The sequence below is a fragment of the Medicago sativa genome, chromosome 8 (genome assembly GCF_051527215.1).
Source record: "Medicago sativa cultivar Bolivia chromosome 8, Bolivia_mono, whole genome shotgun sequence".
Lineage (NCBI taxonomy): Eukaryota > Viridiplantae > Streptophyta > Magnoliopsida > Fabales > Fabaceae > Medicago > Medicago sativa.
The window spans coordinates 70,493,000-70,506,186 of NC_140756.1; the positions used below are offsets into that span (position 1 = coordinate 70,493,000).

Sequence of the window (13,187 nt, forward strand, 5' to 3'; positions counted from 1 at the left end):
TGAATGAATGAAACATGAAGTAGAGTGGTTAGTGAAAATAAGGCATAGAATGATAGAAAGATAGGCAAGGAAATACTAAACAAAGAATAGTACAAATGACAAGAATAAAGTGTCAAAATGTAGTAAAAATTCATCATAACCTCTCAATAAGTACATGACCTATAATTCTCCCATCATAAGCAATTTTCAAAGACTTCATTGTGCCATGAGTGTGAGAATTATAGGGCATATTCAAGTCAAGGATCATGACATATTTTTAGGTACACTTAGCACTTTATTTTCACATACACACATTTACATGACTTGTAAAACAAGAAACTAATTACATATACTCACATGCAGCAAGAAACACATACAAACAGTAGCTAAAACTTCACAAAATCATCTGGTATAGGTCACAAACATTTATCAAGAAATTGGAACTAGAATCAAGCAAATTTTCACAAATTTTTTAATACAAAACACCACAAAATAACAAGAAATTCCTCACATTATTATTTCCAAGTTTTAATATGCAAAAATCATCACAAAAATACCACAAAACTATCAAGGAGTGTGTATGAAAATTGTTAGAATTTTTAAAGAATTTTTAGACACAAAAACATATAAGACTTCACAAATTTTGATAAACATAGTAAACATTTAACTAAAAATACCACATATATTTTTTAATCAAGATTTATCACAAAAATATCAGGAAAATGATCAAGAACACATAGGAAATTTTTTAGGATTTTTTACAAGAATTTTAAGCAAGACAGGGGTGTAAACAGTAAGAAATAACAAGAATACACAGGAGAGGGGGGTACGCATAGCAAAACGTCACACATGGCAGGTTTGGGCTGAAAGGAAGAGATGGATCAGGCTAAATCCATGGGTTATGGGTCAGGCCATGGGCTGAACCGGTTCATTGGCCTATATAAGGCCTTGAACCGGTTTTGGTTCACTTTTAATCTCTATTTATCTCTCTAACTTCGCCTCTCTCTCTCTAAAGGCTCCTGAGCTCTGCAACTTGCAGGCCGGAGAAGACGACCGGTCTCTCCGACGCGGTGGCTGGCGTTAGCGCCGCCACGCCGGAGTTGAAACTTCGTTGTTTCTTGAAATTTTTTACATCATTAGATCGTCTTCTTCGTCCTAAGTTCAAAAATGATGTTCGTTTTCCTCAAAACCTAATAGATCGGTGTAGATCTACATCTAAACTTTTGTGATTACGACGTTTTCTTGAATCTGTTCGAATGTAAACCGTTACTCTTCGATCTACACCGTTCTATTGTTCTAATCATGATATGCAACTGGATACTGGAAACAAAGGAGAAATACGAATTTACCTGCGCTTAATTGGAGATTTGACGGAGATTCTTCGGAAAACTTCGTAATCTTCCTCGTTTCTTCTGGTAAGTGTTGCGATGTTGCTGGAAAATGAACCGGAGAATTTCTCCTTCTCCTTCTCTGGCCTAATCCTTTTCCTTCGATTCCTCTTCTTCTCTTTCTCACTGTGATCGTACGATCTGTGCTTGAATTGCAGTGATTGGTATTCGATGATGATGATTCAGTTGAATCTCTGAGAATCCACACTCAAATTCGTCGCAATTGAACATTTCTCATTGATTCTAGAAATTAGGGTTTATACGTGATTTTGTGAATTTCTTGTTTTCTTGTGAAATTGGACCAATCTTGATGATCGTGATAGTTCTGTGGTGTTGAATTTGGCGTGAATTGAATGGATTTGAACGGTTTTGTGATGGATTGTGTTTCTGGAAATTCAGTTAGGGTTTGTGTTCTTCATACTGTTCTTGAGAATTCTGGAATTTTCTGAGCTTTGATCCTTGAGATTAGAGAGAGAAATTTGAGAAGTGTTTTTGTGATGTGGCCTTGAATGATTCGTGGTGATGACACTGTGCAGTAAATGCACTATTTATAGCCTGCCATGTGTGATCCTGAACCAATGAGGAAATGCCACCTGGATTTGGACTGAGACTGGCTCGGCCTTGCTGGGTTGTGACTTGAGGGCCATTCTGCAATTTCCAGGACTTAAAGGACTGATCTGGAAAAAAACATTAAGGACCAATCTGCAATTCTTTAAGACTTTGGGACTGGAATGCAATTGGCCTAAAAAAAAGGACTAAAACTAAAAAGTTGACCTAAAAGACTTAAAATTTAAAATTAAAACCTAACAAGAAATTAAGGTGAAACAGAGGGACTAAAATGCAAAATGACAAAAAGGACTAAAAAGTAAAAATAAAATAAAATGGGTAAAAAAAATGTAATTTGAAAATAACGTAAAGTGAAACGATTAAAAATGACAAAACGGACTAAAATGAACCAATTACTTAAATGAGGTACTTTAAAGTAACCTCTCTCTGCCAAAATTTCGTGTGAAATGACCAAAATGCCCCTGGGGACCAAAATGACTCAAAATGACTCTGATGCAATTTTAAAATGATTTTTATCATGAAATTAAAGCAAGAGTTTATTCAAACTAATTGAAAAGACTCAGAGACAATTTTTAGAAATTTAACAGAGTTTTAACACATGAAAAGACTAAAATGCCCCTAGGGGCTAAACTGACTTAAAAATGACTTCAAATGCAATTCTTAAAATGGATTTTGACATGGAATTGAAATAAAGACTTATTCTAACCAGTTGAAAAGACTCAAACAATTTTTAAAGACTAAAATGAGTTTGAATGCAGGAAATGACTAAAATACCCTTTTTCCATGAATTTTGCAAATAATATTTGAAATAAGATGCAGAGAAAGATGCAATTGATCAGAAACAAATTCAAATGACTTGAAATGCAAGAAAACATGGACAAATACACAGTTAAAAGATTTGTAAAGCTAAGTTGAGAGATAAAGCAGAGTGAAATGTCAGTGTAAACAATAGCAAATTGGCAATTCTTCAAAAGTGATAGACATATATCAAAGATGAAAGAAAATTTTGAACAAGTATTTTTAGGTCCAAAATTAGGGTATAACACTGGAGAGATTTTTTTTTCTTGTTACATGAGAAAACGAGGAAAATTAAGTCATTGGAAAAGATACATCTAAAACATCATCCAATAGAGCAGATTATAAACATGATGGGGTTCTTAAAAGATGACAAGATGATCCGAACTAGAAACCCGTTTAGCGAGGATGTCTGCATACAAATTACCCTGTAGAAGGATATGATGAATAAAAATTACCAATATAATTTCAATGAGTTCCAAGATATTTGCATAATGATAAAACCGTTATTTATCACTAACTGCATCATATGAAGAGAGTCAGAGTAACACATAAGTTTTTTATAACCCGTCTCCCAATACAACATCTTGAAAGAATATAAGTATATGAGAAAGCGAGAAAAGGGGTGAAACTAGGGGTGTTCAAATCCAAACCGATCCAAAATAAAACCGCAAACCGATCCAAAAAAACCGAAAACCGCAAAAAACCGAATATATTTGGATGCGTTTGGATGTTGTTTTGTAAAAACCGCTAAGATCGGATCGGATTTCGGATCACTTTTTCAAAACCGAACCAAACCGAACCGAACCGCAAAAATAAATATTAATACTTATTTATTCATTTATTAGTATTATAAATTGCATTATTATGTTGTTTGTTAAATTTTAATCTTATACATTGCACTAATTTAATCTATATTATTATTACTTCATATGTTTCAAAAATAATTGATAATTTTCATACTATAATTTTATTTTTTTAATATATTTTGCATCAAACCTATTATTTTACGGTGTTTGTGTAATATTAATATTAAGAAAAAAATTATATTCTTCAAAAAAGAGTAAATAAAAAAATATATTTTGCATTTTGGACATCCAAAAACCGATCCAAATTAAACCGCATATATTTGGATCGGTTCGGTTTGGATTTTTTTAGAATACTCATCCAAACCGAACCGAACCGCATGTGATTTTTATTTTGGATCGGTTGACATTTTACCTCAAAACCGATCCAAACCGCACCGCGAACACCCCTAGGTGAAACATCATAAAAGATGGTATGCTTATAGATTAGGATCTAATATTTTCTTCACATTTTCTTTTACAATTGTTTAGATCTACCATGAGACACACATGTTTGGTCACAAACTTAATTATAACTATCAGTTATAATTGTTCACTTAATAATCTTTCATTTCATCTACTTTAAATTTTAAAAAAATGATACTGAAAATATTTTAAAAAAAGTAAACGGACTAACCTATTTACCACATCTAGTCTCGTTCTTTACCACCTAATTTCATCAAGACTAATTACGTATTCATTCCTTCTTTCACGTATGGGCTAAAATCATGCTCTATCTTTTTGAAGGTTTTTATGAAATATGAATCATGCTTTATTTATTTTATTTTTTACTTAAATATATATTTCGTCATTTATCTTTTATCAAATATATTTATTTGAATTTTTTATTTCATTTTCTTCGTTTTAGTTTTTTATCTTTCTTAAATGTTTTTTTAATGGAAAATATATACTATATATATTAAAAACAAAAAGGAGAAATCTCCTACAAGATTTCAAACATATATAAAAATTTGAGTACAAGAAGTACTTAAATAAAGTGATAATAAAATTCAACCCTTCCTCAAAAACAAAAGCAAAAACTAAAACCACAACTGAAACACAACATTACATATCAAAGTTAAAGCATTCAATGTTTAAGCTTCCTCAAAATCAAAATATGCTTTATTAAAATAGGAAATGAGCACACATTTTGCAAGAATTGAGAGAATTTCAAGAAGGCACTAAACACTAATGTTGTTCACTCTGGTATGAACATAAAGATCAATGACAAAATAAATGTGAGTTGTTTGTAACGACGATTGTGAATGAATTTCAATATGTGCAAAGTTTCCCGATAGAGACATACATAACATATAAGCTGGACTATTGATATAATTTACAATATTTTAATGGATGTCATTGTGATCTTTTTTTTCTTATTTACTACTTTATAGTAGTCAAAAAACATTATTTTGAATCATGTCACCTGACTATTTGGTCGAGAACAGCACAAGCCTACAAAATTAATGTCAAACAACTCCCTTTATAACGATGCCAATAGGACTATAGAGAAAATAATATTATTATTTTTTTGACAAGAAGGACTATCCTATTATCTGGGAGTTTAATTGTCCTCCTATAATGTAAGAACTTTCTTAGTCAAAGAAAACTGTAACGAATTTCTTAAAATACTAGTATTATATATTAATTTGATTAATCTAATGAAAATGAAAGGATTGTCTATGGCACAACACTCACCTCTATAAATTGGACAGCTTTTGGAGCTTTAATTCTTCATCATTGAGATATCATTTGATCATAGTCCAAAAAAACATTAATTAAGATTAGTACACAAGAGATGGCTGTCAATAATGAAGAGAAACCGCAACTCATTCCACATACATATTTAGTTCACAAGTCTCTCCTTCAGAGTGATGCACTATATCAAGTATATATTCACTCACTACAATTTTGAATTTTTGATTTAATAAAAAAATTTGACACATCAAATTTCATATATTGTTCAGTATATACTCGAGACCAGTGTGTTTCCACGAGAGCACCCTTGCTTGAAGGAGCTTCGTGAGTTAACAGAAAACCACTCACAGTAAGATTATACTACCTCCAAGACAAAAAAAAATTATAGTTTTAGTTTTTTATATTTTGTTATTAGTTTTGATATGATTTTATTTTCATACTATTCTTAATCATTTTATTAGAGGGAAGTAAATGTAAATACATTTATAAATATTCTTTGAAAAGAAAAAATTGTTTTATTTATATATCCTTTATTATAAAAGCTAGACTTGGTTAGCAAACATGTTGCCCTAATTTGCCCTAATCCCTAGCATTTTTCCCTCCTAAACATGCTAATCTAATCTCACCCGTTGATTCGATCTCTATTCTCAAACTCCTCATTTTCTCTCATATAACTTAGTTAATGCTAATTGAAAACGAACAACAAACTTTTAATGCAATTGAAAACAATTAACACACTTTTAATGGCAATTGAAAACGTAGTTAATGCCAATTCAATTAACAACCCACGTTCTCTCTCACGCGTAACAACACAAACCCTTCTCCTCTCCTTCTTCAAAAACACACACCAACCCTTCATCTTCTACCTTCATTTTGATCATTTTTCGTCCTTCTCCCACTAAATTAAAAGCATCAATGTCTTCATCTCTTCATCATCTACAAAACCCACTCACTTTCCACCACGTCGGAGTTGAACCACCGCCGTTGTACACCACATCGGAATTCGCTCTTCATTGTGTCGGGGTCGCTCTCGGAAGCTTCTTTTACCTTGCAAGGTTAATTGTTAATTTCAGCTTTTGTATTCCACATTTCTAATATTGAATAATTCATTGTTATTCATTTTGTTCTTTGTTTGGTTTTTTGCATTCAATGAATTTGTCGTAAACGTGATCAAGGGGTTATTGGCATGTATGATGCAGATGTGATATTCATCAACGACTCATTTTTAATTGCTTTCTTTTCTGCGTTTTTCTATTTAGTTTGAGTATTTATCTTCTGTGTTGATGGTTTTGTAATCCAAACAACATCTATGGATAAAATTTATAATTCTGCACTTCTGTTTCAAATTCTATTTGATAGTTTTTTTTGAGTAATATGTGTGATCTGTTCTGAAGTCAACGATGGCTAATCACATGTGTATTTACAATTAGGCTAAAACTCTGGAAAAAAATATTATTCAAAACTTATTTCAGTGGTTATTTCGACTCGACAACTAAGGCTTTGTATATACTTTCACTTCTTAAATGTGCCTGAAGTCTAACATTTTTAATTTAAATATACTGTCAATGTATTAGCATATCAAAAATTTTATGTCAACATAAAACAGTTTGAAATAGCATATAACAATTAAGTATGGTTAGGAAAGGATAATTAGTTTATTTCCATACATATGTTGTTCATCAAGTCTAACATTTTTCAAATATCATTTGCAAGTACTAAACCTTCTTCAATCACGTCATTCATATAGAACTTAATAGAACTTAATGATATTAGTTATAGCTTATAGGCGACACCAGTCGAATTTGAAAACACATTTAAAGACCTAAAATTCGAATTTCAAATATTTTTGGAACTTAAGGATATGCAATTGTGAATAAAAGATAAATTAATACTTATTATTGCAGAGGTCAAATTATTTCAATCAATAGATAGTTCAATAATGTTATTCAATGGCCACGCCAAATGTCAACTATTGGTATTTATGATTGACACTAACAACTTTTGGAATTGGAAACGTCATAATGCATTACAAAGCATTTGACAGTAATTGCTTTTATGGCTGCAATGAATAGGAATTATTACTGCAAGAAGTGAATGGTCATTCACATGTAATACTTTCTATAAATTGGTGTCGTCTCCTTATAATTTAGTTGCAGATTTTCAAATATCATTTGCAAGTACTAAACCTTCTTCAATCACGTCATTCATATGGAACTTAATGGAACTTAATGATATTAGTTATAGCTTATAGGCGACACCAGTCGAATTTGAAAACTCACTTAAAGATCTACAATTCGAATTTCAAATATTTATGGAACTTAATGATATGCAATTGTGAATAAAAGATAAATTAATACTTATTATTGCAGAGGTCAAATTATTTCAATCAATAGATAGTTCGTTAATGCTATCCAATGACCAAACCAAATGTCAACTATTGGTATTTATGATTGACACTAACAACTTTTGGAATTGGAAAACATCATAATGCATTACAAAACATTTGACAGTAATTAATTGCTTTTATGGCTGCAATGAATAGGAATTATTACTGCAAGAAGTGAATGGTCATTCACATGTAATACTTTCTATATATTGGTGTCGTCTCCTTATAATAATACTTTCTATATATTGGTGTCGTCTCCTTATAATTTAGTTGCAGATTTTCAAATCAAAAGACTAAACAGCCAGAAGATCATGTAAACCAATCATGTTAGATCTTAAGTCAACTATTATAGTTTAGGCTATTGTGACTAAACTTCTATCTTATTAATGCAAGTCATTATTCTTCCTTTTTTTTTTTTTAACACAACAACATTCCTACAGAATGTTTTTTTAAGCTTCATAGAATGGTGTCCTTAATATAGTGACAATACATCCGCAATAAGAAAAGTCATAATATTGCTACCTTATTGATGCAACTTATATTTCTACCTTTTTTTTTAACACAAAGTTTATGCCTACAATTTTTTTTTTTTTAAATTCTAAGAATGGCTTCCTTAATATAGTGAGAATGCAACCGCAATGACAAAAGTTGTAATATATTTCAAGGTGTTATCCTTTTTTTTTCTCGATATTCACCTGAATTTCAAAAAGTGATGTTGCGTTGCCAATTATAATGTACGAATCTATTTGAGCACGGGTCTTTTAAATGTTTATAAAACTTCTATTAACTATATATGGTTACATTGTTGCGACTTATTCGATTAACTTTTAAGCGGTAGGACCCGTGCGGTAGCACGGGTCAAGAGTCTAGTAATATAAACTATCAATGTTGTAAAACAGAAAAATTATGGCTATACCCGCTGATGAAGGACAACTTATAAGCATGTTAATCAAGCTCATCAATGCTAAAAATACTATGGAAATTGGTGTGTACACCGGTTACTCTCTACTCACCACTGCTCTTGCTCTTCCCAAGGATGGAAAGGTGAGGCTCCAACTTATATTATTTTATGGATAAAGTTTTTAATTGTATTTTGTTGAGTGTTATTGTACGTAGTTGTGATTTCGAATAATTACTTCATCCAGTTCTTTTTATAAGAGACAAACCGATCAACACATCAACTTTTGTTGATCCATTTGTCTGTTATAAAAATGACGGGAGAAAATATTTAAGAAATGGTGTTGTAAATTGTAATCACTCCTCTTATGTTTTTTAGTGGAGTTCATTTTAAACTTATCTTTTTGTTTCATGTGTAACTCATGGTTGATTTATTTTATTAGGTGTTAGCTGTTGACATGAGTCGTGAATATTATGAGCTGGGATTGCCCGTGATTGAAAAAGCTGGAGTAGCTCACAAGATTGACTTTAGACAAGGACCTGCTCTCCCTCTTCTTGACCAACTTCTTCAAGATGTGCGTACATCATTTCTCACCAACATGATTAATTTGATTTTGATTTTATCCATGCACGTTTTACAAACTTAGAATAAAAAATACTCTATTAATTTTGCAGGAAAATAACAAGGGGGCATTTGACTTTATTTTTGTGGATGCTGACAAGAATAACTACATAAACTATCACAAGAGGGTGCTTGATCTTGTTAAAATTGGGGGAAAGACGGGCAAAGAAAAAATTGTTTTATTTATATATAACTAGCGGAAAGACGGGCACTATCGTGCCTGTCTGTCCGCTCTTTCTACTGCGCTAACGCATGTGATTATTTTATTATGTTTGTTTGTATAATTTTGATTAAATTTTTTAAATTTTTAAATATTAATGGAAATTATTGATATATTGATTTATAAACAAAATATTGTCAAGTTATATAACAATTATTTATGAACTCAACATATTTTAGTTTGTCTGCATATAAAAGAAAGAAAAAATAATGATCTTTTATTGTTTATTCTAATATTAATTAGTAACATCATAACATAAATGTATAAATGACATTTTATGTGAAAGAAACATTGTTATGATTGCGATAAAAGAATATCTTTAAAAACTACATTTTTCGTAAAGTCTTCATTTTCTCCTTCTACTAGTATAGTGACCCGTGCCAAGCACGGGGAAATAAAAAACTTTTTTCATCAAATGTATAGATTTTATATTATGTTATCTTAAAGTTATAAGTGTGGTTATAATTTAAAATTGATATGGAAAAAAATATCATCTTAATTTTGTTAATTTTGTATATATTTTAAAATATTTAAACATTGCACATAAAGATTAAAGTATTTTAATTTATACTTATACTAATTATTTGTAGTATAAGATGTACTCATTGATAAACTTAGCATATGCAATATTTTTGCAAAAATACGTCGGCGTACTGTATATTATTATTTGTTGACATAATGTATTTTATTAATCATAAAAACTAAAAATTTGTATTTTTTTATATAATAGTCAGTGTCAGATGCATACACCTAGTCTGTGAATGCAAACGTTAAACTTTTTACGGGTGTGTATAAATATAGTTTGGGCTACAGAAACGCCGATTGTTATTTGTTTTTATTTTTTATAAAACCAATGGTTTAATGTAAATATTGTATTTTAGGGTAACAACGATGTAAAAAAAAAGTTCCACGTATTGTTATACCTAAAAAGTGCATCAATTAAAAGTCAATGGCAGGAGGATCTGCTTATATAGAAATTGCATGTCCCGTAATGACCAGTACGCCTTACAAAGAAATTAAAAAAAATGACTTCCAAACAATACGCAACTTTAGTTTTCTAAATTATAGCAACAACAATTCTAAAACATAACCAATGATCATACTTTTTGAAAAACTTCACGATACACAACATTTGTGGTCTCCTTGCAAACATTATTATCTTCATCCAAGATGAGCAGCTTCAAACCTTTTCTAGAAGTAACTCGAGAGACAACAACATAGAGTTGTCCATGCGTGAACACGGGCTTAGGAAGATAAACTCCCATTCGAAATAAAGATTGACCCTGACTTTTATTTATTGTCATTGCAAAACAAAGCGTCAATGGAAACTGCATGCGCCTGAATTTGAAGGGTAGTTCTGGATCACTTGGAGTAAGATTCATCCTGGGAATGAATACCCTGATACCTGCCCTTTTACCTGTAATTACGGTAGCAGCTATCGTGCTATTCCCTAGATGTGTAACTGTTAGCCTCGTACCATTACACAGTCCATTGGCCTGATCGATGTTTCTCATCAGCATAATTGGACATCCCACCTTAGTTTCAACCGGTGATTTGGAATTCCAGAGCTCTTAATACCATTAAGAAATTCCGTTGTGAATCACTCGCTTTGGACATCAGAATTTTCACCCAATCGACAAACAGAATCAGAGCTTAAATACTCTTTCTCTTCACCTGGAACCAGTGACATCATATATTCGTTAACATGCTCAACTGAATAAAGCGTTGGTGCGAGTATTCCCCTTTCTTGGAAAATAGTGGGTCACCAAGATTATCATTCAAATCGGGATACACAAAGTCTATAAGTGACATCAACGGATTTTTTGTGTTTGGTATGAGCAAATCTTCAGGAATTTCTACCTTCATTTCACCATTCTCATTCGAAGCGTCGTTGTCGTCTCCAATTGAGAGTATCCATTTGCCAAAATTAGCAATTTCTTACTGCTCTGCAGGTACCGAAGATGCACCCAATCTCATATTAACAGTAAGCCTCGACACATTACAATAAGCCCATATCTTTGATGAATTGATTGAGGCATCAATAATATCCTGCCTCGATCCTTTTCGGACAACAGGCAATATCTGCCTGAAATCACCACCTAAAACTACTGTCATTCCACCAAAAGGTCTAAACTCGTTTAGGGGATCATTCTTGGACATGATATCAAGCATTGATCGGTCAACTGCCTCAAAACACCATCGGTGCATCATTGGAGCCTCATCCCAAATTATCAACTTTGCAGCACGCACCAGGTCTTCCCCTAAGACTATCCTTTTCCATCGTAAGCGATGATGCTTCATTAATCTTAATAGGGACTGTCAGCGTCGAGTGCGCGGTTCTTCCACCTGGTAATAGAAGAGCCGCTATACCACTGGATGCATCATTCAATACAATTAACCCCTTCGATCTAACAGCAGCCGACAATGTTTTCCATATAAAGGTTTTTCCAGTACCACCGTAACCATATAAGAAGAAGAAACCACTGTCGTCAGAACCAATGGACTCCATGATCTTGTCATGCACACATCTTTGTTCATCAGTCAACATCAGTAACATATTAGTGTGTGTCTTTTCAGTTCATCATTGTTGTAATTTAGCTCATCAACGATAAGCTTGTTTGTGAAAGTTGGCACGTCTGCTGCGTTTGGCCTGGGCATAGATTTGAATTCAGTAAGAGACCATCCGTTTTCCTGAAGCAGCATTTCAATTTCAATCAAACACAGGTTCTTCAAGTCATCGTCACCTATACGCAGATCTGCATATTAAATGTGAAGTCACGCAATTAATATTAACACCTTGCATATGTGTGCACGTTGAAGAGAGAGAAAATATATTAGCTTTATATGAGAATCCTTTATATTTAAACATATCAGCCTAAAAAATATGGAAAATGCTAAATGGTATTGTAAAGTTAGTAACTCTTAGTTTGTTCTTTACTATATCTTCCAAAAAGTACCTCTTAACTACTTAAACTACTCTAATCAGCCTTTACTATATCCTAAAAAACACACCCCTCGAAAACAACCTTGTCATCAAGGTTGGAATGTGTTAAATTTCTTAATGTGTAATAGTCTTCAAATGTATCACCCTTATCCCTATTTTTTTATTAGTGAAGTACTGTTTTTCTTCACATCTTCATCAATAACATGAGTAGTTTCTCTCCACTTCCTTTACATAAGCATTTCATTTTGAGAAAAAGAGAGATAACTGATCTTGGAACCATTTGAAATAAATTATTTGTCTAAGAAACTTTTATAAAAATAATTGCCTCGTCCATGTCATTTGCACCCTGATGCTAAAATCGTCACCCCAGAATTCCAAGCAGTATTTGACTTGTGTTGCTTAAAAAACAACAACAAAGGAGTACACAAAGAAAAGTGCAGCGGAGACAACACTAACAAATATATCTCAGTGGAGATATGTTTTTATTTTGAAGTTTTATGTTACCTCTTAATGCATTTTAAGTGCATCTTTTCCCTTTAAAGTTGCATAATGACATGCCATTTGTTCTAATTCTCATCAATGACAATTACAACATGTTCTGGCCTTAAAAAAAAAATATCATTATGTCTTGAAACATGCTTATTTTCACTTCTGTCTTTGTCATAATGATAGTAAGAGAATATATGCAATACAACGAAAAAAATGACATTAAAGTTACGACTCAATTCTTAATCCAAAAAAGCTTCTTTTAGCTTAACTCAAACTAAAAAATTAAGCTTATTTGTAAAGGAGTTCCCAAGCCATTATTTATTTAACGCGAAAATAAATAGATATTGGAACTGCTAC

At 31.9% G+C, this 13,187-nt stretch overlaps 1 protein-coding gene across 1 annotated transcript; it reads left to right on the forward strand.

Annotated features, from left to right (window-relative positions):
- Positions 1-5,310: 5,310 nt before the first annotated feature.
- LOC146901061 (caffeoyl-CoA O-methyltransferase 1-like) lies at positions 5,311-9,446 on the forward strand. Its single transcript, XM_085739399.1, has 5 exons — positions 5,311-5,462; positions 5,542-5,621; positions 8,558-8,702; positions 8,999-9,130; positions 9,231-9,446. Exons 1-5 carry the CDS (start codon positions 5,373-5,375, stop codon positions 9,372-9,374), a joined length of 591 nt encoding a protein of 196 aa, XP_085595525.1. The 5' UTR covers positions 5,311-5,372; the 3' UTR covers positions 9,375-9,446.
- The last annotated feature ends 3,741 nt before the right edge of the window (positions 9,447-13,187 follow it).